The 24,966-nt window shown below is 32.4% G+C and overlaps 1 protein-coding gene across 2 annotated transcripts in view; it reads left to right on the top strand.

The window, feature by feature from the left end:
- Positions 1-5,363: 5,363 nt before the first annotated feature.
- Positions 5,364-24,966, top strand: part of LOC143072023 (DNA polymerase subunit gamma-1-like) — a 36,915-nt gene continuing 17,312 nt past the window's right edge. The window contains exons 1-10 of one of the 2 annotated variants that reach the window (XM_076246787.1): positions 5,364-5,464; positions 9,104-9,799; positions 10,252-10,447; positions 15,365-15,520; positions 20,891-21,034; positions 21,347-21,426; positions 21,956-22,138; positions 22,703-22,796; positions 23,694-23,797; positions 24,118-24,384. In XM_076246787.1, the coding sequence (XP_076102902.1) occupies positions 9,123-9,799; positions 10,252-10,447; positions 15,365-15,520; positions 20,891-21,034; positions 21,347-21,426; positions 21,956-22,138; positions 22,703-22,796; positions 23,694-23,797; positions 24,118-24,384 (1,901 nt within the window). In that variant the 5' untranslated portion in view covers positions 5,364-5,464; positions 9,104-9,122. Of the gene's footprint in view, positions 5,465-5,592; positions 5,675-9,103; positions 9,800-10,251; positions 10,448-15,364; positions 15,521-20,890; positions 21,035-21,346; positions 21,427-21,955; positions 22,139-22,702; positions 22,797-23,693; positions 23,798-24,117; positions 24,385-24,966 lie in introns of those variants that run through there. The other variant, XM_076246788.1, reaches the window with a different exon arrangement.

Raw genomic sequence — 24,966 nt, 5'->3', positions numbered from 1 at the left:
CAACTGTGATAAGGAGTGATCAGATTCACTGTCCTTGAGAAATTAGGCATATCCTGATGCATGGTGCTTTACAGTTTACACTATCAAAGATTTAATAAACAGACTGTCAGACATTATTTCACAGATCGCACTCCAATTTTGTCAACAATTTATATACAAGTCAGACATAAAAACCTTTATTGGGTAACCCCCCCCCCTCCCCCAGTGGTATGATATTTTTGGCAATGACCCCCCTAAAATGCACCGACCCCCTCATCTGATAAATAATGACTGTTCCCTAAAGCACTTTTCTTAATAGTCTGTCAATGTTGTGAATTAAAAAAAAGTTAGGAATATATTTCTATTTATATAAGGCCTATATATGATAAGCTTTTTTAATATTAAGATAATCATATATGATACCGTGTGAGTATACGGAAAATGTCAATGTCGACAGAGAGATAAAGATTGAAATTTTCTTATTTTTTACAAGGACGTATAACTAACATACGTCCTTGTTTTTACCATAAGTATGTGAAGATTCGAGTAAAGCAGATCAAGGACGTATAACTAACATCATTGAGTAGATTAAATCTTTTAAATGCTTCATGATCGATAAATAATTGTTTTGAAAAAAAATAATTATATATTTTGCTTTTTGCACTTCAAATGTTGCTGTTGTTATTGGTTTTGGTAGGCGGTTTACTTATGTAGTAATTGCGCCTTAAATTCATATAACATAAATATTATGTATATATACTTAGTATTACGTTTTGGCGAGTAATTATATGAAACTTTGACAAACATGGTTGACTAAGTTACTAAGAAATATATATATGTGTAGAGATAAAAACACAAAACAGAAAATACATGTAATAGGAAAATGAAAAAAAAGCAAATGATAGTCCCTAATGAAATCTGAGACTACTATAACACATATATAGTAGTCTCAGATGAAATATACATTATTAATTGATAGGTATCATACAATTGTTTAGAAATGTTATCTGGTTGTTCACCTTTTAGTCGTCTCTGATATACTTATAAAAAAAAGAAATATTTAGAAACATATAACAAGACATGTGCTAATTAACTGCTACCAATGTAAGGACGTCTCCCTTGATTGATGTAGCAAATAAAAAAGGATTGTTTTTTCCTTTTCCATATCGGCAAGTTGCGTCAATTTTTCCAAATGAATTTCCAAAGACATAGTACTGGTATTTTGTAAAAAACTCTTCTGTCATTGAACGAGAAATCATCCCTACCTACACCCTTAATCGCCTATTTAGATATATATATATATATATATATAAATATATGTAATATATAAATGGAGCAAAAATATAAAAATATAAAAAAAAAATAATAACAGTATTATTAAAACAATGACATTGTTTGATTTTGTTGTTAGTACAGAGAATGTCAGCGAAACAGAAGTGCTGGGAATGTGCATATATATAATTATACAATAATCTGTGTTTGTCTAACCGACATCCTCTAGTACAAATTTTAGATTTTATCATTTTATTCAGTGTCATAGAAAAGGATTTAACTCTTGTTTCTATTCTAATAATGTATGAGCGTAGTAATTGTGTTTGTTTATTTTTCTTATTTTCTATCATGGCAATATGAATATGACTATAGTTGTCAGTTTATGAAAATCGGAATAGACATATTGTATTTTCCTTTCATCTTTTAACATATACCGTTAACTAATTAAGATAGATATAAGTGGCACTTTCATAAAAAAAAAAAAGCCTGTAGCAAATGCTTCTATGACTTCTATTGTTAAATATTTAAGCATATAGTGTGTTGTGTTTGTTGTTTTCATTTCTTGAAAAATATGACTGTAATTGTCCATCGTAGAGAATGCTATAATGTAAATGTTGTAGCAAATAGATAATCGATTTCACTACAGATACGTTCACCTTTGTATATCTAATTAGATCATGGATTAGCTAATTGATAAACCTAGTGTGTAAGTGATTGACAAAGTCGCGTGTCTCAAAATAAACCAATCACTGACTTGAAATTTAATTTGATCATTTTAAAAACATGAATGACCCCCTTTCTGCTGTATTGTCTGCTTATATAATTTTGCCAAGAATTCAGGGTCTTTATTTATTTGGAGAAGTTTTTTAAATAATTTCTTTTTATCCCATGTACTTATAGTTTTACTCGTTCATAAAATTTGATAAATGATTTAGCTAGGCAATTTAAGTACCTAACAACTTTGACACATTGATTTTTTTTATACAATTATTGATCATAATGTTTTTTTTTTAAATACATTTTGTTTACAAAGTTGCTTTTTATATGATAGTTCAAGAAAAACACAAAAGTATTTTTAAAAGATAATGTATTCTTAATCTGTCTTACATTCTACCTCTAAAGGTGTCGAATCGAAATAGACCTATTCACGAATTTTATTCAGAATGTTTTCAGGAAACTATTTCTGCACTCTTTTTAGCAATCCACCAAAATCTCATGTCACATTTCATTTTTCGCCTGTCAAGACGATAATTCAAGTTTTCTTAACTTACTAACTTCCATATACTACATATTGTAGTAAAATAATTTATACACAATACTGTTTTTATAAACATCCTAAATTAAATCAGAGACATATAACACATTATAATTATATCATATATAGGATAAACTTTTCGTATTAATCCATGCTAAAAGTATAGTCATGTTATATTTGAATGGGGACGTATAGTTGGAAACCCCTTACTATCCCGAGTTAAGACCCCCTCCCCCTTTTGTATAAATGCCTAGATCCGCCCCTGAACAAATATCTACAATAGCTCTTTATTCCGTTATATTTCTTCTATTGCATTACAACTGGCCTTAAAAATATTTTTTTGTTTCCCAAGTAGACTACACATAGTTATAGTAATATCAGCTTGCATTTCCTCAGTTTCACCAGAGACATATAATACAATAATATGTCTCTAGTTTCACGGAAAGAGGGTTGCTACTTACAAAGAATCCAAGAGATCTGGTGCAGTAAAATTGGTACCGTTCATATTATCCCAAGTGGGGAAGTTTGAATCATCATGCAATACGAAAATTTAACGGAACCCATTACGAGTTCGTTGCATATTATTATCTGTTTTACAGAATTGAGTCGACAGACTATCGAATACTATAAGACCCTAGTCTTATTGTCGGATTTATACTTACACGAGCAACACGACGGGTGCCACATGTAGAATACGATCTACTTCAGTGTTTTTACGGATCACATCTGTTTTTATTTGGTTGGGTTTATGTTGTTATTTGGTTGGGTTTCGTTTTTAATTTCTATGTTGTGTTTTGAGTACTATAATTGTTTGTCTTATCGTAGGTATTCATTTTTGACTTTATAATTACCTAAATTCACTGAGTGATTCAACAAAAAAAGTATTTTTTTAATTTGTATTATTATACCAGAGACATATATACACATATGTATTATTTTGCCAACCCGCAAAAGAGCCAACTGTCTACATGCCTCAATGTTATTTACGGCCCTGATCTTCGGACTGACTTTGAATTCAGTCCTGGTTTACTTTCTAATCAATTGTGGACAAGTACGAGAAATTAAGAGTACCAACAGTTCGTTGCATATTATTATCTGTTTTACAGAATTGAGTCGACAGACTATCGAATACTATAAGACCCTAGTCTTATTGTCGGATTTATACTTACACGAGCAACACGACGGGTGCCACATGTAGAATACGATCTACTTCAGTGTTTTTACGGATCACATCTGTTTTTATTTGGTTGGGTTTATGTTGTTATTTGGTTGGGTTTCGTTTTTAATTTCTATGTTGTGTTTTGAGTACTATAATTGTTTGTCTTATCGTAGGTATTCATTTTTGACTTTATAATTACCTAAATTCACTGAGTGATTCAACAAAAAAAGTATTTTTTTAATTTGTATTATTATACCAGAGACATATATACACATATGTATTATTTTGCCAACCCGCAAAAGAGCCAACTGTCTACATGCCTCAATGTTATTTACGGCCTTGATCTTCGGACTGACTTTGAATTCAGTCCTGGTTTACTTTCTAATCAATTGTGGACAAGTACGAGAAATTAAGAGTACCAACATGAAACACAGAAAACAAATAGGGGTAAACAAGAAGCATGCACGTCGAACCAAACATGAGAAAACAAAAAATAAAACGTCAAAACACGAAAACATGTGAAATAAACGCCAAAAACGTTGCACCAAAAATAACCGTTTACCACCCTCACTGAACCAAGAAAATGAGGTCAAGGTCAAATGACACCTGCCAGTAGGACATGTTCATCTTACAATTTTTTCATTCACCAAATATACTAGATCTATTGTTTATAGTATCTGAGATATGGACTTGACCACCAAAACTAAACCTTGCTCACTGACCCATGAACTTAGGTCAGGGTCAAGTGGAAAAAAAATTGACAGACGGGATGACCTTGCAAGGTACACACATACTAAAGATAGCTATCCCATTTCTCATAATAAGAGACAAACTAACATTACAAAAACTCAACTTTTTTTTCAAGTAGTCACTGAACCATGAAAAAGAGGTCAAGGACAATGGACATTGACAGACGGAAACTTCCTAACATAAGACATCTATATACAGAGTATGAAGCATCCAGGTCTTCCACCTTCTAAAATATGAAGCTTATAATAAGTTAACTAACGCCGCCGCTAGATCAATATCCCTATAATGTTAAGCTTTCTGCGACAGAGGTCACAGGATTTACAAAACCATCAAAAATAGACCTTCGATGATCTACCATAGTGTGTACAATTTCAAAGGGTTGGGTTAAGTTGGACTATAACTTTCGTTCAGAAATATATGAAATACCATTTTCAAAGGCAAGCCAAAACTCTTGTACAATTATGGCAAAAAAAACCCTGACTTGACCTGTATTTTAATCGCCTTTTAAAACGGTTTGAACCTGCTACATTTGTTTTTTAATAAACAATTAACTTACAAAAAAGGCACCGAAATAGGAGCACACTCATTTACAGAAAGCTATGACATAGCCAATTCCAACTAATATGATTATAGTCTTCCAGACGGGTTGTTCTTTAATAACGAAACAACTACTAACGAGATAAGATCTATGCACGAATGCTACATTCATATAAAAAAAGGACACACATCATGAAGTGACAGACATTAACTGCGAAAACATGTATATTTATTATGGTTGTGAAACGACAGTGACACAGTGACACATTGTTTAACACCCTTAACCTTTGATCTCGGTGGATAATTGTCTCGTCGGTCGGAAACAAGGACGTAAAACTAACATGTACTACGTCCTTGTCGGAAATCATACCACAATTTATATTTGTTACTATGGGTAGTTTTTAGAACGCACATAAGCCAGAACAAGCTCTTGGCTGACTATGATTTCGACAGAAATACGAAATTGCAATTTATCGATGTATTGCTACTAAAATGTGTTATTGTTTCAATAGGTATCTGCAAAGAAGCTATTTTAATGAACAGGACAATATTGTGTTCAGATTTATAGATTTTCTAATGACTAGTTTGCAGATTGCTGTATATTCGATTATTAGTGAGAGTTACGTCCCTTATCCCGCTTAAAAAGCCCAAAATAGATATTTATTATTTTAAAGACATTTTAAAAGAAAAAGGTGGCATTTTAGTAATCAATAAGCTTATCTGTAAGAACAATCATAAAAAGGAGTGTGTCAGTTTGTTGCCTTTTGAACATAAAGCAGGTGTTGCATTTCCACCTGTGAAAGAGGTTAATTTTACTGTGGATATCCACTTTTCACAATTTGTCCTATAATTTATGGGTTTTTCAAGCTGCATGTATTTAGAATGTATTGTGACGTCACTATTTCTATTGAAAAAAACATGCATAGGATGAATTAATAAGATCTGACAGTGGCGGATCCAGAGCTTTTCATAAGGGAGTGCCTCTGATTGACTTAAAAGGGGGAGGGGGCTGCTCCAGCCATGCGTAAATGATTCCCTATAGTATATAACCAATTAAATATTTCTCATGAAAGGGGGCCCAGGGCCCACCTGGATCCACCTATGTCTGATGTGATTATGCTTTTAGTTGTTCAAAGAGGGCTTCCATTTCAATCCAGCCCATGCTGATCTGACCCAAGTTTTAAGGAAGCTGGCTTGTCATGTTTTGGATTTTTTGTCCGATTTTGGGAATCCTCTGGTTTTATCCATTTGAATGCCTTGAAAAAATTTGCCCGGTAACCCCCATTTTTCTTTTTGTTAATCTTTTGCATGTATAATGATAAGCCATCTGCATAAGTCTTATAAAATTTCAATTACTTTTTAACAGTTTTTGAGAACTTCAACTTGTCAATGATAAAGCTATGAAAAGTCAAGAGAGAATATTTTCCCGCCAAAATTTCAATGACCAATATCTCGAAAACAAGCACGGCGACCTATATATTTTTTTTGCTCTTTTGATTCCTTTATTAATCCCCTATCAATTTAAACTAGTGTTTTGAAAAGTTAATTACTTTGAAACTGAGAAGCCAACTCCCTTAACAGGCCCACATTTAGAAAGTGTTTACAAGGGATAAAGATGATATATAATTTAAATGTCCATAAATATTAAAAAAAAGTTATGAGCAATTAACAAAGGTGGACAATACAAAAAATGATGCAATTATTTAATATAAATAATTTTCATAAGAGGGGACATGCATCTATTCAACTATTATTTTCAATATTTAAAATCAACAATATCTACTGGGGTTACACTCAAGGTTATTCTTTGATAAGCTCATGCTTACCAACTTTTTTCTTAACAAGTTACAAAATCTACTTAAATAGAGAAATATTCTTTGATTTGCTGAATCCCCTTTAATAGATCCGTGTTTTACTAGCTCGAATTATTAAAATTAAAAACAATATCTTCGTTATTATTTGGTACATTATTCTCAAAACCACATATACAGTTATGCTAATAATCTACAACTCCCAGTTTCTGGCTAAACGTGCTGTTCCTATCTCTCATTCAAGTCATGAATATTTGTTAACTATGTAGCTATAGATGCGTCAAGATCGCATACAAGATAAGGACCAGCTTGTATGATTTCATTAACCAGTATTAAAAAGATAAATATAACTCTTTCACATTTAAATAGTTAATTATGTTAAGGCTGTTTTTGTTGATCCTATATACTGTTTCCTAATAAATATTGCATTGATCAACAGAATTTTCACAACTTTTCATGTGCAAATTCAATATTACCACTACCCTGAATCAAATATTCCACAAACTCTTCGACTTTATAGTATATACTATAATAATTAGAATTCATTGTTTTATTATACATTGTGTTATGATGCCATGAGAGCTACATTGTATGTTGTCCTGGACTCTTGGTGTCTGTCATCATAAGCTTTTTCAAAGAAGTTCTTCTTTAACACTACTGAACCAATTTCAAACTCCCAACCTCAGTGTAGACAGGCTAGCGATACAGTAGTATGACCAATTAGACCACTGAGGCACTAAGGCTCTTTTCTTTTTATCTAAATTAGTCAACTACAATGAAAACATAATAAACTATATAATTATAAAATATTATGTCAACAGGAGGGGGTTATTGACTATCCTTTTGGGTATAACTGTGTCGACTGCACTTGCCAAAACATACCCTGTTCTAAACTGAAATATTGGAAAACATACCCTGTTCTAGACACGCTTAATAATTGTATACCCTTTTCTAGACCGTAAAAAATAGCTGCTGTTCTAGCACAGGCACTTGTGTCAGAATTTTTTCTCCTATATACTTTAATGTAACACCTTGTGTTATATTAATGTATATAGGAAAAAAATTCTGCTTTGTTCTAGACCCAGGTTCTAGACTGTATCTTGAACATTTAATTAAGCAGTCCTGTTCTAGGCATGAAAAAGCAACCCTGTTTTGCGGCACACTCATACCACTAAAAATATTATAGGAAGTAGCCCCCCCCCCCCCCCTAGGTAAATCAACCACTAAATTTAGCTTGAACAGATTAGTTCCTGTATGCTGTAAATTCATAAATTATTGTGCAAAGAGTTTAGGAATTAAGGGCCAAAAACAAGCATTTTTCTAGTTTCAAGACAATAACTTGTGTGTAACTGTATGGATCTCTCGGGCATTGTACCACAAGTTTCCATTTAACACAAGGAAGGCAGGGATTCAGTTTGGGGTTAATTTTCCTGAATATGTAGGAATAAGGGGCCAAAAAAAAGCATTTTTATACGACCCAAAAATTGAAAATTTTTTGGTCGTATATTGGTATCACGTTGGCGTCGTTGTCCGAATACTTTTGGTTTTCGCACTATAACTTTAGTTTAAGTAAATAGAAATGTATGAAATTTAAACACAAGGTTAATGACCATAAAAGGAAGGTTGGGGTTGATTTTGGAAGTTTTGGTCCCAACAGTTTAGGAATTAAGGGCCAAAAAGGGCCCAAATAACCATTTTCTTGGTTTTTGCACTATAACTTTAGTTTATGCATGGAAGTATTACATTGACAGGAACTTCCATGGTTTAAGTAAATAGAAATCTATGAAATTTTGACACAAGGTTTATGACAACAAAAGGAAGGTTGGGATTGATTTTGGGAGTTTTGGTCCCAACAGTTTAGGAATTAGGGGCCAAAAAGGGCCCAAATAAGCATTATTCTTGGTTTTCGCACAATAACTTAAGTATAAGTAAATAGAAATCTATGAAATTTAAACACAAGGTTTATGACCACAAAAAAGAAGGTTGGGATTGATTTTGGGAGTTGAGGTCCCAACAGTTTAGGAATTAGGGGCCAAAAGGGGCCCAAATAAGCACCATAACTTTAGTATAAGTAAATAGAAATCTATGAAATTTAAACACAAGGTTTATGACCATAAAAGGAAGGTTGGGATTGATTTTGGGAGTTTTTTTTCGACTTCTGCGGTCGTATAAAGCTGCGCCCTGTGGAGCACCTGGTTCAACTAATGCAATAGAACACAACTATCTAAAGCTCCACTTAGTTCAACAGTTTAGGCCTTCTGCTTTCAGGTTGATTATATGTAATGAGAATGGTATTATTTTGAGTTTAAATAAATGAATTTAAATCTTTTTTTTCCTCAGCTCAAGCACATAGTAAAAAATGCATAGAATTGGTAAAGTGTCATGTGGATGTTTGAAATCTGTCAAAATAGACCCAGATGGACAAAAAATATCTTGGTGTCTTAGGAAGTACAAGTACAGACAAAGAAAAATAACTTCTAGAAAAGATCTTTTGCATACCAGGAACTTAAACCAAAGTTCTTCCCATGTGAGATACCTTCATGACAGTGGGGATGTCAATAGAGCACGCTTAAGTCCAATTAATATTCAAATGTTGTCAGAAAAATTACATGAACAAATTTTTGGTAAAAATAGTGCGGAGATAACTTCCAAATCTGTAAATCCTGAAACATTGAAGAAAGTTCAATATCATTTAGAAAGTCATGGTTTATGGAACAAAGATTGCCCTATTATTCCTGATGTTCAGCTTCAGTTGCCGAAACTCCTAGACAAAGACATAGATAAACATTTCTTAGAGTTGGGTAAAAAACAAACTGAATCATACAGGAAGCTGGCAGAGATGATAATCGAAAGTAAAATGCCAAAATGTCCAAGTAAGTGGGTGATGTCTGCTGGATGGACCAAATATGACTCAGATACAGGGAAGGCTGTACCCGTTGACTTTCCAGAGGAAGATGTATGTGTTTTTGATATTGAATTAGTGGTTCAGGAAGGACATTATCCAACTATGGCTACTGCTGTTACTCCTAAACATTGGTAATTGGTTTAGATTTTAAATATGCCATACAAAGTTTGTCAACATGAAGACAAATTATTTTTACTATTGTTTCTTTGGTATATCACACTTCTTGAAATTATTGTTTCTTGAAATCCATTTATTTTCAACTAATGAAATATTTAATTTTCCTCAGAGTTTCTGACAAAGTAGCTGTTAAAGTGCCTTATTTTCTTAATAAAAAAATATTTCATAAGATAAATGAATCAAATGAATAAATGTTAGAATTGAAAAAAAACTTAATAATGTACTTGTGTGTCATGAATGTATGACCTTTTGACATGGATTATTGAATCATTGAATAGTACACGATGAATAACTTTTCTTTGATATTTTTGTTAAAGGTTTGTCTTAAAATAACTGGCTGTTTATAATGATTCCATTGTCAAATTCTGTTGAGTCAAAATAATTTGATCCTCAATTTTTATTTCAGGTATTCTTGGTGTAGTAATCGAGTTATGGAGGATAAGAATAAGCTTGCCACACAAATCTGGCCTGAAGATTTGATACCACTGGAAACATCAATGGACCAACATGGACCAGACAAAAGTAGATGGAGAGACAGACTTGTCATTGGACATAATGTTGGATTTGATAGATCATTTGTGAAGGAACAGTATTATATTGAGGTAAAATTTGTTAAAATATTTGAGAAAAACATTTTCCAATATGAGTAACTAGATAGGGTTGATAAAGCATGTAAATGGATGGCTTTTTATACGACCGCAAAAATTGAAAATTTTTTGGTCGTATATTGGTATCACGTTGGCGTCAGCGTCGTCGTCGTCGTCCTATTACTTTTGGTTTTCGCACTATAACTTTAGTTTAAGTAAATAGAAATGTATGAAATTTAAACACAAGGTTTATGACCATAAAAGGAAGGTTGGGATTGATTTTGGAAGTTTTGGTCCCAACAGTTTAGGAATTAGGGGCCAAAAAGGGCCCAAATAAGCATTTTCTTGGTTTTCGCACTATAACTTTAGTTTAAGTAAATAGAAATCAATGATATTTTGACACAAAGTTTATGACCACAAAAGGAAGGTTGGGATTGATTTTGGGTGTTTTGATTCCAATTGTTTAGGAATTAGGGGCCAAAAAAGGGCCCAAATAAGCATTATTCTTGGTTTTCGCACAATAACTTTAGTATAAGTAAATAGAAATCATGGAAATTTAAACACAAGGTTTATCAACACAAAAGGAAGGTTGGGATTGATTTTGGGAGTTGATGTCCCAACAGTTTAGGAATTAGGGGCCAAAAAGGGGCCCAAATAAGCATTTTTCTTGGTTTTCGCACCATAACTTTAGTATAATTAAATAGAAATATATGAAATTTAAACACAAGATTTATGACCATAAAAGGAAGGTTGGGATTGATTTTTTTTGGAGTTTTGGTCCCAACAGTTTAGGAATAAGGGGCATAAAGGGTCCAAAATTAAACTTTGATTGATTTCATCAAAAATTTAATAATTGGGGTTCTTTGATTTGCTGAATCTAACTGTGTATGTAGATTCATAATTTTTGGTCCGGTTTTCAAATTGGTCTACATTAAGGTCCAAAGGGTCCAAAATTAAACTTAGTTTGATTTTAACAAAAATTGAATCCTTGGGGTTCTTTGATATGCTGAATCCAAAAATTGAATCCTTGGGGTTCTTTGATATGCTGAATCTAAAAATGTACTTAGATTTTTGATTATTGCCCCAGTTTTCAAGTTGGTCCAAATCGGGGTCCAAAATTAAACTTTGTTTGATTTCATCAAAAATTGAATAATTGGGGTTCTTTGATATGCCAAATCTAACTGTGTATGTAGATTCTTAATTTTTGGTCCCGTTTTCAAATTGGTCTACATTAAAGTCCAAAGGGTCCAAAATTAAAAGTTTGATTTTAACAAAAATTGAATTCTTGGGCTTCTTTGATATGCTGAATCTAAGCATGTACTTAGATTTTTTATTATGGGCCCAGTTTTCAAGTTGGTCCAAATCAGGATCCAAAATTATTACATTAAGTATTGTGCAATAGAAAGTAATTTTCAATTTCACAGTATTCAGCAATAGCAAGAAATCTTCAACAGTATTGTGCAATAGCAAGTATTTTCAATTGCACAGTATTGCGCAATAGCAAGAAATAACTAATTGCACAATATTGTGCAATAGCAAGAAATTTTCAATTGGAGTTATCTTTCTTTATTCAGAATAGTAGTTGAATCAACTTAAATCATTGTTTTACACAATATACAATGTATATTCACTTTTACTACCAACTGATAAATTAAAACAATCTTTACCATTCAGTGATAACAAGCAATTTTTTTACTTTTTAATATTTTATGATGTATTTAAATGAGTAGTTATTGTTGCAAACTCCATTAGAAATTTGAATTGAGATCAGTTTTGGAATAAGGGAAAGGGGGATGTGAAAAAAAAATTGGGGGGGGGGGGGGTTCAATTTTTCTTATTTCAGATTTCATAAATAAAAAGAATATTTCTTCAAACATTTTTTTGAGAGGATTAATATTCAACAGCATAGTGAATTGCTCAAAGGCAAAAAAAAATTTTAAGTTCATTAGACCACATTCATTCTGTGTCAGAAACCTATGTTGTGTCAACTATTTAATCACAATCCAAATTCAGAGCTGTATCAAGCTTTAATGTTTTGTCCATACTTACCCCAACTGTTCAGGGTTCGACCTCTGCGGTCGTATAAAGCTGTGCCCTGCGGAGCACCTAGTTAACATCTTATGGCCACTATAACAGGCAAATTTTGACATTTGAGCAGATCAGTCTTTAAAACAATTTCAGATGATTAGGCACACTGCTGAATGATTGAATAATTCAACAATCTGAACAATTTGTTTCCCCCTGTTTAGTCCTATCTAGAAGACTTAGCTGCAATCTTTTTTCATGATTTTATAACCATGTGAATTTTTTATACGACCGCAAAAATTTTAATTTTTTGGTCGTATATTGCTATCACGTTGGCGTCGTCGTCCTGCGTCGTCGTCGTCTGAATACTTTTAGTTTTCGCACTCTAACTTTAGTAAAAGTGAATAGAAATCAATGAAATTTTAACACAAGGTTTATGACCACAAAAGGAAGGTTGGGATTGATTTTGGGAGTTTTGGTCCCAACATTTTAGGAATTAAGGGCCAAAAAGGGCCCAAATAAGCATTTTCTTGGTTTTCGCACTATAACTTTAGTTTAAGTGAATAGAAATCTATGAAATTTTGACACAAGGTTTATGACCACAAAAGGACGGTTGGGATTGATTTTGGGAGTTTTGGTTCCAACAGTTTAGGAATTAAGGGCCAAAAAAGGGCCCAAATAAGCATTATTCTTGGTTTTCGCACAATAACTTTAGTATAAGTAAATAGAAATCAATGAAATTTAAACACAAGGTTTATGACCACAAAAGGAAGGTTGGGATTAATTTTTGGAGTTGAGGTCACAACAGTTTATGAATTAGGGGCCAAAAAGGGGCCCAAATAAGCATTATTTTTGGTTTTTGCACCATAACTTTAGTATAAGTAAATAGAAATCTATGAAATTTAAACACAAGGTTTATGACCATTAAAGGAAGGTTGGGTTTGAGTTTGGGAGTTTTGGTCCCAACAGTTAAGGAATAAGGGACCCAAAGGGTCCAAAATTGAACTTTGTGTGATTTCATCAAAAATTGAATAATTGGGGTTCTTTGATATGCCGAATCTAACTATGTATGTAGATTCTTAATTTTTGGTCCCGTTTTCAAATTGGTCTACATTAAGGTCCAAAGGGTCCAAAATTAAACTTAGTTTGATTTTAACAAAAATTGAATCCTTGGGGTTCTTTGATATGCTGAATTTAAAAATGTACTTAGATTTTTAATTATTGGCCTAGTTTTCAAGTTGGTCCAAATGGGGGTCCAAAATTAAACTTTGTTTGATTTCATCAAAAATTGAATAAATGGGTTCTTTGATATGCCAAATCTAACTGTGTATGTAGATTCTTAATTTTTGGTCCAGTTTTCAAATTGGTCTACATTAAGGTCCAAAGGGTCCAAAATTAAACTAAGTTTGATTTTAACAAAAATTAAATTATTGGGCTTATTTGATATGCTTTATCTAAACATGTACTTTGATTTTTGATTATGGGCCCAGTTTTCAAGTTGGTCCAAATCAGGATTCCATATCAAGTATTGTGCAATAGCAAGAAATTTTCAATTGCACAGTATTGCACAATAGCAAGAAATATCTAATTGCACAATATTGTGCAATAGCAATTAATTTTCAATTGGAGTTATCTTTCTTTGTATAGAATAGTAGTTGATAATATATGTTGGAAATTTGCCAGACATGACTATGATGTCATTTTCTATTTTTATTTGCCAATAACTTTATGTAAATAACTTCATTGGAAATTTGCCAATATAAAATGTTGCTGATGAAGCTTTTTTTCCTTATCTTATCTAAAATGTTTTTAGATAATGTATGTTGGACATTTGCCAGACATGACTATGATGTCATTTTCTATTTTTATTTGCCAATAACTTTATGTAAATAACTTCATTGGAAATTTGCCAATATAAAATGTTGCTGATGAAGTTTTTTTTTCCCAATCTTATCTAAAATATTTTTAGCTTAAAAGTTGTGTCCATACTTGTTCTCATTTCAGATTTCATAAATAAAAAGAAAATTTCTTCAAACATTTTTTTGACAGGATTAATATTCAACAGCATAGTGAATTGCTCAAAGGCCAAAAAAATTTTAAGTTCATTAGACCACATTCATTCTGTGTCAGAAACCTATGCTGTGTCAACTTTTCAATTTTAGATTTAAACAAGTTTGAAGAAGAAATCTTTAATTGATTTGTAAAATCTTGACATTTGTTTTGTGTAAAAAACCCATATAATGTCAAAAATTTGATCACAATCCAAATTCAAAGCTGTATCACGCTTAAATGTTTTGTCCATACCTGCCCCAACTGTTCAGGGATTGACCTCTGCGGTCGTACAAAGCTGCACCCTGCGGAGCACCTGGTTTTCGTATGTAAAAGATGATCCAAAATAAACATTCTCAAATTATTTTATTAAAGTTTGGTTTGCATTTGGTATGAATAAATCTTGTTGTCAATATATATATAATGTATTTTGATGCAACTGTCATACAAGTGAGAGGTTTAGCTAGCTTTAAAACCATGTTTGATCCACCATTTTCTACATAAGAAAATGCATGTACTAAGTCATGAATATGACAGTTGTTATCCATTAGTATGATGTATTTGAGCATTTGATTTTGCCATTTGATTCGAGGCTTTCCTTTTTGATTTTTTCTTGGAATTCAGTATTTTTGTGATATTACTTTTCTGTATCAAAATTCTTTTTGGTTTAAAGTAGTAAGGTCACAAAGTGATTCCTTATATTATATTTGTCTTTTGTAAGTTGAGGCAGTAAATATAACAATAAATTTTAAAAGAAAATGAAAGGATTTTAATTGTCTAATAAAAGTCAACAAGTTTTTACGGATCTAGTCGACACATCAAAATTTATTCATGCACTTTATTATATGTGTATTAAAGAAATCAAAGCTGAGATTTTTAGACACCATGTCATTACATATTGGTGTGTGTGGTCAGACCAGTTTCCAGAGAATTTTGTATCAGGCATCAAAGAAAGGAACTAATAGAAAGGATGTCAGAGAATATTTAGCAGGAAAACAACAGAAGCATGTTCAGGTACTTTATTTAAGAAATACATAGGAAATCAGAGCTAGAATACTTAGTAATTAGGCCACACCAATTTGATTCCTTGTTCGACGGACCCGCCCGCACCTATTTTTTTCAAAACAGAATTTTTTTATTTTTTTTATATTCCTGCTTCCCGCATCCGGAAATGTTAATCATGTCCATTTCCCGCACTGTTTTTTTGTAAATATTATAAAAAGATATCAACATTTGTTTTTAAAATCACAGTCTAACCTGTATATAACGATTTTAAACATAAATGCACCCCACCACACTGTGTAAATATCTGTGAGAATATTTGTTTCAGCATGAAACCTATTTATCCAAAGAGTGGAGTGCTCCGATGTAAATTTATAACAGCGGAAATGCCTGTAAATAACAAAAAATTGGTTTCTTTCCCCCTTACTTATATTCCCCATCAAAAAATATTCGTTGTTAGAATAATGTACAAAGAACTTCTGAAGGATTTGCCTTCAACTGCAATTATATTGTATGCTGGCGATACAAAACTATCCTTAGCCGCTGCATGTTTATGCACCTGTCCTGATTGATTCAGGGGCCTGTCGTTTAGCAGTTATTGTTTGTTGATGTTGTTCATTGGTATTTTCCCATTTGGATATATAAATTAGATCGTTGGTTTTCCTGTTCGAATTGTGTACGCTAATAATTTTCGGGTCCTTTATAGCTTGCTGTTTGGTCTGTATCAAAGCCCTGTGTTAAAGGCCGTACTTTGACCTGTGTTTGTTATTATCAGGTTGAGACTGACAACCCTCCCTCAGACAAGGGGTCATTTTACTGATGTAGAAAAGAAAATACCAAGGATTTGTATAGTTCTTCTATACAAAACCTTTGAAAACTTAGAATTTTGTACTCAAAAAGAGGAGAGTTACATCATATTTTAAACAACTTTTTCTAAAAGAGGGGTCCACTTAATTTGAATAATATTAAACTGTTAAAGTAAATGTGTTAATTTAACATGGTTAAAGTCCAGGAATATTACAAAATTCTTGGACATGTTTTGACCATTTAATACCAGATAGATATATAGTTCTTTGAGAAAACATGAGCCCTTTTGTACAAACAAATATATTATAACTTATATTGATCCCTCATAAAACATGTAAAAGGGATATTTATAACATTAAGGGGTTGCCCCCAAACTGATTATGACTTGGATGGAGAATTGTCTCATTGTTAGTCACACATACATAGACCAGATTTAATTATTTCTTGGTGAACAGGGAAGAAATACTTCAGAAATTAAAAACCAATTGTTCAGAGAACAATTGAAGGTCTTACCACCAGTTAATATCTATTTTGATATTAGAATATTAACCAGATGCTCCGCAGGGCGCAGCTTTATACGACCGCAGAGGTTGAACCCTGAACGGTTGGGGCAAGTATGGACACAACTTTCAAGCTGGATTCAGCTCTAAATTTGGACTGCATGTGATTAAATAGTTGACACAGCATAGGTTTCTGACACAGAATGAATGTGGTCTAATGAACTTAAAATGTTTGTTTTGCCTTTGAGCAATTCACTATGCTGTTGAATATTAATCCTCTCAAAAAAATTGACGAAATAGCAATAACTACTCATTTAAATACATCATAAAATATTAAAATGTAAAAAAAGTGCTTGTTATCACTGAATGGTAAAGATTGTTTTAATTTATCAGTTGGTAGTAAAAGTAAAAATATACATTGTATATTGTATAAAACAATGATTTAAGTTGATTCAACTACTATTCTGGACAAAGAAAGATAACTCCAATCAATTGAAAATTTCTTGCTATTGCACAATATTGTGCAATTAGATATTTCTTGCTATTGCGCAATACTGTGCAATTGAAAATATTTGCTATTGCACAATACTGTGCAATTGAAGATTTCTTGCTATTGCTCAATACTGTGTAATTGAAAATTTCTTGCTATTGCACAATACTGTGCAATTGAAGATTTCTTGCTATTGCTGAATACTCTGCAATTGAAAATTTCTTGCTATTGCACAATACTTAATATAATAATTTTGGATCCTGATTTGGACCAACTTGAAAACTGGGCCCATAATAAAAAATCTAAGTACATGTTTAGATTCAGCATATCAAAGAAGCCCAAGAATTCAATTTTTGTTAAAATCAAGCTAAGTTTAATTTTGGACCCTGGGTCTTTATGTTGACCAATTTGAAAACGAGACCAAAAATTAAGAATCTACATACACAGTTAGAATCGGCATATCAAAGAAACCCAATTATTCAATTTTTGATGAAATCAAACAAAGTTTAATTTTGGACCCCGATTTGGACCAACTTGAAAACTGGGCCAATAATCAAAAATCTAAGTACATTTTTAGATTCAGCATATCAAAGAACCCCAAGGATTCAATTTTTGTCAAAATCAAACAAAGTTTAATTTTAGACCCTTTGGACATTAATGTAGACCAATTTGTAAACGGGACCAAAAATTAAGAATCTACATACACAGTTAGATTCGGCATATCAAAGAACCCCAATTATTCAATTTTTGATGAAATCAAACAAAGTTTAATTTTGGACCCTTTGGGCCCCTTATTCCTAAACTGTTGGGACCAAAACTCCCAATATCAATCCCAACCTTCCTTTTGTGGTCATAAACCTTGTGTTTAAATTTCATTGATTTCTATTTACTAATACTAAAGTTATTGTGCGAAAACCAAGAATAATGCTTATTTGGGCCCTTTTTTGGCCCCTAATTCCTAAACTGTTGGGACCAAAACTCCCAAAATCAATCCCAACCTTCCTTTTATGGTCATAAACCTTGTGTTTAAATTTCATAGATTTCTATTTACTTACACTAAAGTTATGGTGCAAAAACCAAAAAAGAGGCTTATTTGGGCCCCTTTTTGGCCCCTAATTCCTAAACTGTTCGGACCTCAACTCCCAAAATCAATCCCAACCTTCCTTTTGTGGTCATAAACCTTGTGTTTAAATTTCATAGATTTCTATTTACTAATACTAAAGTTATTGTGCGAAAACCAAGAATAATGCTTATTTGGGCCCTTTTTTGGCCCCTTATTCCTAAACTGTTGGAACCAAAACTCCCAAAATCAATCCCAACCTTCCTTTTGTGGTCATAAACCTTGTGTCAAAATTTCATAAATTTCCATTTACTTAAACTAAAGTTATAGTGCGAAAAACAAGAAAATGCTTATTTGGGCCCTTTTTGGCCCCTAATTCCTAAAATGTTGGAATCAAAACTCCCAAAACCAATCCCAACCTTCCTTTTGTGGTCATAAACCTTGTGTTAAAATTTCATAGATTTCTATCTACTTTTACTAAAGTTAGAGTGCGAAAACTAAAAGTATTCGGACGACGACGACGCAGGACGACGACGACGCCAACGTGATAGCAATATACGACGAAAAATTAAAATTTTTGCAGTCGTATAAAAATCAGTCTAAAATGTCAGTTCATATGGCTTTATGATGTATAGATATGAATTTAAAGCAAAGGTCAAAATCTAGAATGTCAAATTAACCTATGACCTTGACCTCAATTTCAAGGTCACAAACTGAGGATCTCAAATCAAAAGACCCTAGGTCTCTAATATGTATGGTTAATAAGTTATATCACTTTACATATAATTTTAGATATGATAGGGGCAAAAACTCCCATTCATTGTCTACGCACCCTTTCAACTAGAATTATTAAGTTACGACATGTCGCAACTAACAATTTAGTGAAAATAATTTGTCGATATCTTATACGGTTTCTGGAAATGAGTGGAAATAAGCCTAATTCAAAAATTAGAATATGACCTTGACCTTTGACCTTGACCTTATTTTCATTTTTTTGGACCAAGGACCTCAAATCAAAAGATCACTTATGGTGTTCCAGTTTAAAATACATTTCAAAATTTCAAATACAAAAGGGGAAATAACTCTCATATGGAGCGTTCATATTGCTTCAGTCGAAATTGGACAAATCATGCGAAGGATATAACGAGCAATGTTATAAAAATAAATTTGTCGTAATCTTTTACGGTTGCGAAGGAGTCGTGGACACAAGGAAAACAGTGTTTGGGGAGATAACTCCTACAAAGAAAAGTATTCGGTTATGCAGGGTAAATTTCAAAAGCGCATAAACTGTTCGATATCATATACCAAATATCTAAGCTACATATTGCGAAACAAATATTTATCGCAAGAACAAAATTAGGCGGAAGAAAAAAAAAAAAATAATCAGAAGAAAAACAATAGGTCTTTCCACAGAAAAGTGGAAAGACCTAATTAAAGAAATGTTAAAGTACAAGTGACAAATCAAGTTTTTATATTGTCAAAACCTACAATTTTATGTTTACAAAAAAAAATTATAATCGCTCGCCTTTACTTTTCAAGCTTCGCCTCAAAAATTTGCAAATTAAATATTTTTTTATGAAAATTTTCAAATCGCTCGCTCGCCCCAAATTTTGGAGTCCAAAAATCCGTAGAACAAGAAATTAAATTGGTGTGGCCTTACCATGTGAAAACAGTGGTGTAGTGGTTAGTGCATCAGACTACTAACACAAAGGTTCCTGGTTCGATTCCCGTTCCGGGATGAAAATTTCAGGGGTAGAATTTTCGGCTCTTCCTTGACCCCATTTGCGCATTTGAGTATGGTCTTGGGGAAACGATGATAGTTCATCTGAAGTGAACGATAAATGGCTGACCAGTGTTAAGAGAGCCATATCTCTTGCACATTAAAGACACCCTTGTAGATTTCGAAAAAGAGCAGGCTTATGGCGCTACAAGGCAGCACTTGCACCTGCAAAGTGGAAAGGGATTAATTTAAGTTGCAAAACTTGTTTCCCAATCCACTATAAATAAATATGTTTTAACTAAGGTGTTTTTCATTGTTGAAGGCAATACAGTTGTCTATAAATGCTTACATTCACTTCATCTGAAGTTTGGTGGAAATATACCACATCTCATTAATTTTGTATTAGACGAAAACCATATCCTATGATGCGATTTAAAAATACTGATGATAATGCTAAAAGTAACAGGAATAAATTGGCAATCAAATGTGTAGATGAAATCAAAATTGAATTGACCTTAAGCTTACAGAAAATGTTAGAATCATAAATACCATAAATCACTATGAATATATATTTCACTGAAATCTGAGTTGCCACTGGAAGTTAGGAAGGCACCAATCAATCACTGAAATATTTTTTTCAGTTAAGAAGACAGTGTTGATAACCATGACTTTTGAGTTAAATTAGATTAGAAAATCATGGGAGGTGATTTTTTGTCGCTTTTCCTTTTTAAAAAATATCTTCTTACAATGATCACTAAAAATCATTTGAAATGTAGATTTGAATTTAATAATGATTTCACTGCAGTCAGATGATACTTGGAAAGAAGTCAGTACAATGAACAATCTAAATGATGTTTATCAGCTACATTGTAATGGTAAACCTCTTCAGAAAGATACCAGAGATGTCTTTGTAAAAGGCACAATGAAAGATGTCAGAGAGAGGTTTCAGGTAAGTAGTTAAAACCATTGTGTAAAAGAAATGGGAATGATTATAGATGAATAATTGTGAAAGGGTAACTCTTGGTTGAAAAAAAGAAGGTTTTACCAATGTTGTGTGTTTAATTACCTGAACTGTAATTCTTGCAATAAAATAACAGCAATGGATGAGAAAAAAATACTTATTTTCAAAGTCATTGCTATAGTTATGATATATGATCCTGGTGCCCCTGATTTGAGTGAAAATTGTGCAATAATTTGCTTTATATTCAATAACTGTCAGGACTGTATTTATCATACAAAGTCTTTTACATTGTATTTATAGGAACTGATGAAGTATTGTTCTGCTGATGTGATAGCTACATTAAAGGTTTTTAAAGTGCTGTGGCCACAGTTCTTAGAAAGGTAAGAAAACATGTTTTGACTTGAAAATCTTTGTTTTTCAAATAGATAGTTTTCAAAGGAAAAACTTCAAATTATGAATAAATTTGTGTACAGCACAGCCAAGAATATAAATGGGAGCACAAAGTTACCTTCGGGAAAATGTTAAAAAGATCAGTAAACACACCTGAATACTATAAACATCAAAATGTTTGGTGTGAGGGACTCAGTTGTCATTTGACACATGAATTCAATTCCTATGAAAAAGTATATCCATTGATATCGCAAAAATAAGAACACAGGAAAATATCCAAGATTACAGTATAGTAATTGGAGACAACAGGACAGAGAATTGATTAAGTTTTATAATATTATTTATGACAATGAGCAGATTATAAAATGCAAATATTGGATTAATCAAAGGTCCAAAATAATTAAAACTAGTATGAATAAAAGCGATGCAGGGTTATATCAAATAAAAATAGACAGAAACCCATCATCACAGAATATTAAAAAAAATATCTGATGTCTACCTATTAATTTGATTTTTCAGATTTCCGCACCCTGTGACATTAGCTGGGATGATGGAAATGGGGACTGCTTATCTTCCAATAAATCAGAATTGGAATAGATATATACAGCAGTCAAATTCTGTGTATGACGATCTCCAGAGAGAACTTAAAACCATTCTCATGAAACTGGCCAATGAAGCATGTACTAAGATACACGATGAAAGGTAAAATAATTTGGATTGAATCTTGTCTTATTTGATAGGTATGTATGTTATACCCAGGGGTGTGTGTAGCTTTAGCACCATAGAATATATATATATATATATATATGAAGTAAATGTTCAATAGTCTGTTTGTGTTCTTTCTATATTACAATAGTTGATTTAGCCCAGAAAACTACTTGTATCTGTTAACTGTCCTTGGAAGCATAAGGCTACTTTTTATGCAACTTAATTCTGAAAAGAGCTTGAACTTTCTACACATAGAAATGGTTTTCATATTTCTACCAATGTTTTCTTTAAATAGTTCAAGTCTGTAAATTGTACACAAAATATATTAAAATTCTTTTTACTGTTTTTTTGGAGAAATTGGATAAGCCATAAATAAAAAATTATCCACATCTAATTCAAGCAGGAATTTTAACAGTAAAACAAATCTGCTCTTGTTTATCAAAATTTATACTTGTTTCTTTCTGTTGAGCACAAAGAGGACTGATGTACTTCTTTACATGCATCTGGGTTTCAAAATATTATAGAAATTTCTGTTTAAGGGAACAAATTATGTTTCAGGTATAAAGATGACCCATGGTTATGGGACTTAGATTGGTCTACAAAGGACATTAGGATTAAAAAGGCACCAAAGACCAAGGCCAAGGCCAAAAAGGTTTGATAAACCTTATGATTTGTGTGAAGTACTATCATAAATATGGTACCCATTTACATGGATTTTGCAATTATTCAAAATCATGAATTTTAACTCCTAACAAATAACAATTTTTTTTTTTGATTTATAGCACTGAAAATTCAAAATTCAAAATCACAGACCCTTGAAATTATAAAAGTTACAAATTGTCATTGCCATCAAGAAGTAAATTGCTTTCATTGAAAATAAGAGAATGTTAAACACTTATAATTGACTTGGTTATCCTGTAGTAATGTGCTTCTTTTGATTTGAGGACAAATCCTCTCAAATTTGAATCTACTGTAATTCCGTAAACCTGTGCCAGTTAAAAGTAAAGGTTAGTTGGTTTAAAGGCAGAATAATTTGTCTTTGATTGGTAGCATTGGTAGCATATCCTTTGAACTGTGACCTTGTGAATTAGGAAGTTTGGAATTTTGCTGTTTGTCAGTCTAATGTAAAGCAGGGTTAGTATTTGTATAAAAAGTACAATTACAAATAAATGAAGTGAATACTTTTATTTCAATTTATTATCAAAGATTTTAAGGATATGTTTGGGCTGTGACAATTTTGACCTCTGTAGTGATTTTTTTGTGTGTGCATTCAATTAGAGGGGGTAGGACCTTCATCAGGTCTCCGGGATTCCAAGGGTGTTTTTAAGCTCAGGATTTTGGGATTGATCCTTTTGGGATCTGGGAAATCTTTTTTTCGTATTTCGGGATGCCAGGATTTATATTTTTTTAAATTCAGGACCTCTAGATTTTATGTTTTTAAGCCTGGGATTCAGGACCCCTCCTTACCCCACCCCCCCCCCCCCACCCCCCTTTCCTTCCCTACAATGCATATATTATTATTCTATTAAATTTGACACAAATATTTCAGGTGACAGAAAAAGAAGAGGAAACAGCAGAAGACAGAATCAACAGAATTTTAGCCACATCAGAAAGATTATATAAAATCAGGTCACATATGGCAGGATACCCAGGGTAGGTATTATACCCTCTAATCTAAAAGTCAGCCACATCAGAAAGATTATATAAAATCAGGTCACATATGGCAGGATACCCAGGGTAAGTATTATACCCTCTAATCTAAAAGTCAGGGCTATGTTAATAATCATGTACATCCAATTGTCAAATCATCCTACACATATATTGTCATCTCACTTTTCTTTAATTGTATAACAAATTGTTTATTTATTTACATCAGTTTTTGAAGTTTCTTAAATCTAAAACTGAATACAGATAGATTCTACATGGTATCCTGCAATGCTTTGCCTTAATTGAATCATCCTGTGATCTTTTAGATGGTATAAAGATTTATGTATGAGACTGAATAAAGAAGATTGGTTGCCTGGTCCTAGTTTGATCAGCCTGCAGATGAGAGTAGCTCCTAAACTGATGAGGCTCATGTGGGAAGGATACCCTGTACATTATGACAGTAAACTTGGCTGGGGATATGTCGTCCCTGATCCAGAGAAGCTTGAGGAAGACAAGGACATGCTGGAAGAAGTAGAGAGTGACAGTGATGGAGAAGATAAAACAGGAGAGGAAATGTCTAAATACCCTGTCAGGTAATTAAATACATTATAAAGACCCAAAAATCTGTCTAAACACTTCTGTTAACCAGAGTTTTATATATCTTAATTGTGCATAAAGATAGTTTAAAATTGATGGTATAATGAAAGAGATCCAGAGAAGGTTGATAATTGGATATGTACTGTGTTTTAAAAAGATAAAAGGGAACAAGAAATACTAAAAAAAAAAATAAATAGATTGCAATATACTTATACAGGTATTTTTGTTGAGCCTTCGACTTTAGTTGAAAAACCAAGACATAGCAATTGTACATTCTGTCGGTGGCGGCGGCGTCCACAAATATTCACTCTGTAGTTTTTGAAATTTTAATAACTTTCTTAAACTATTCGGGATTTTTCCATCAAACTTGAACAGAAGCTTGTTTATGATCATAAGATAGTATTCAGAAGTAAATTTCGTAAAAAAAAAATCCTGTTTTTCTGTATTTTACTTATAAATGGACTTATTTTTTCTGCCGGTAAACATAACATTCATTCATGATCAAAAGCTAGTATCTTGAAGGAAATTTTGTTAAAATTTTGTATCTATTGATCCATATTTTACTTATAAATGACCAT

This window comes from Mytilus galloprovincialis, chromosome 4, assembly GCF_965363235.1.
Source record: "Mytilus galloprovincialis chromosome 4, xbMytGall1.hap1.1, whole genome shotgun sequence".
Classification (NCBI taxonomy): domain Eukaryota; kingdom Metazoa; phylum Mollusca; class Bivalvia; order Mytilida; family Mytilidae; genus Mytilus; species Mytilus galloprovincialis.
This window is presented reverse-complemented; position numbering and strand designations above follow the sequence as displayed.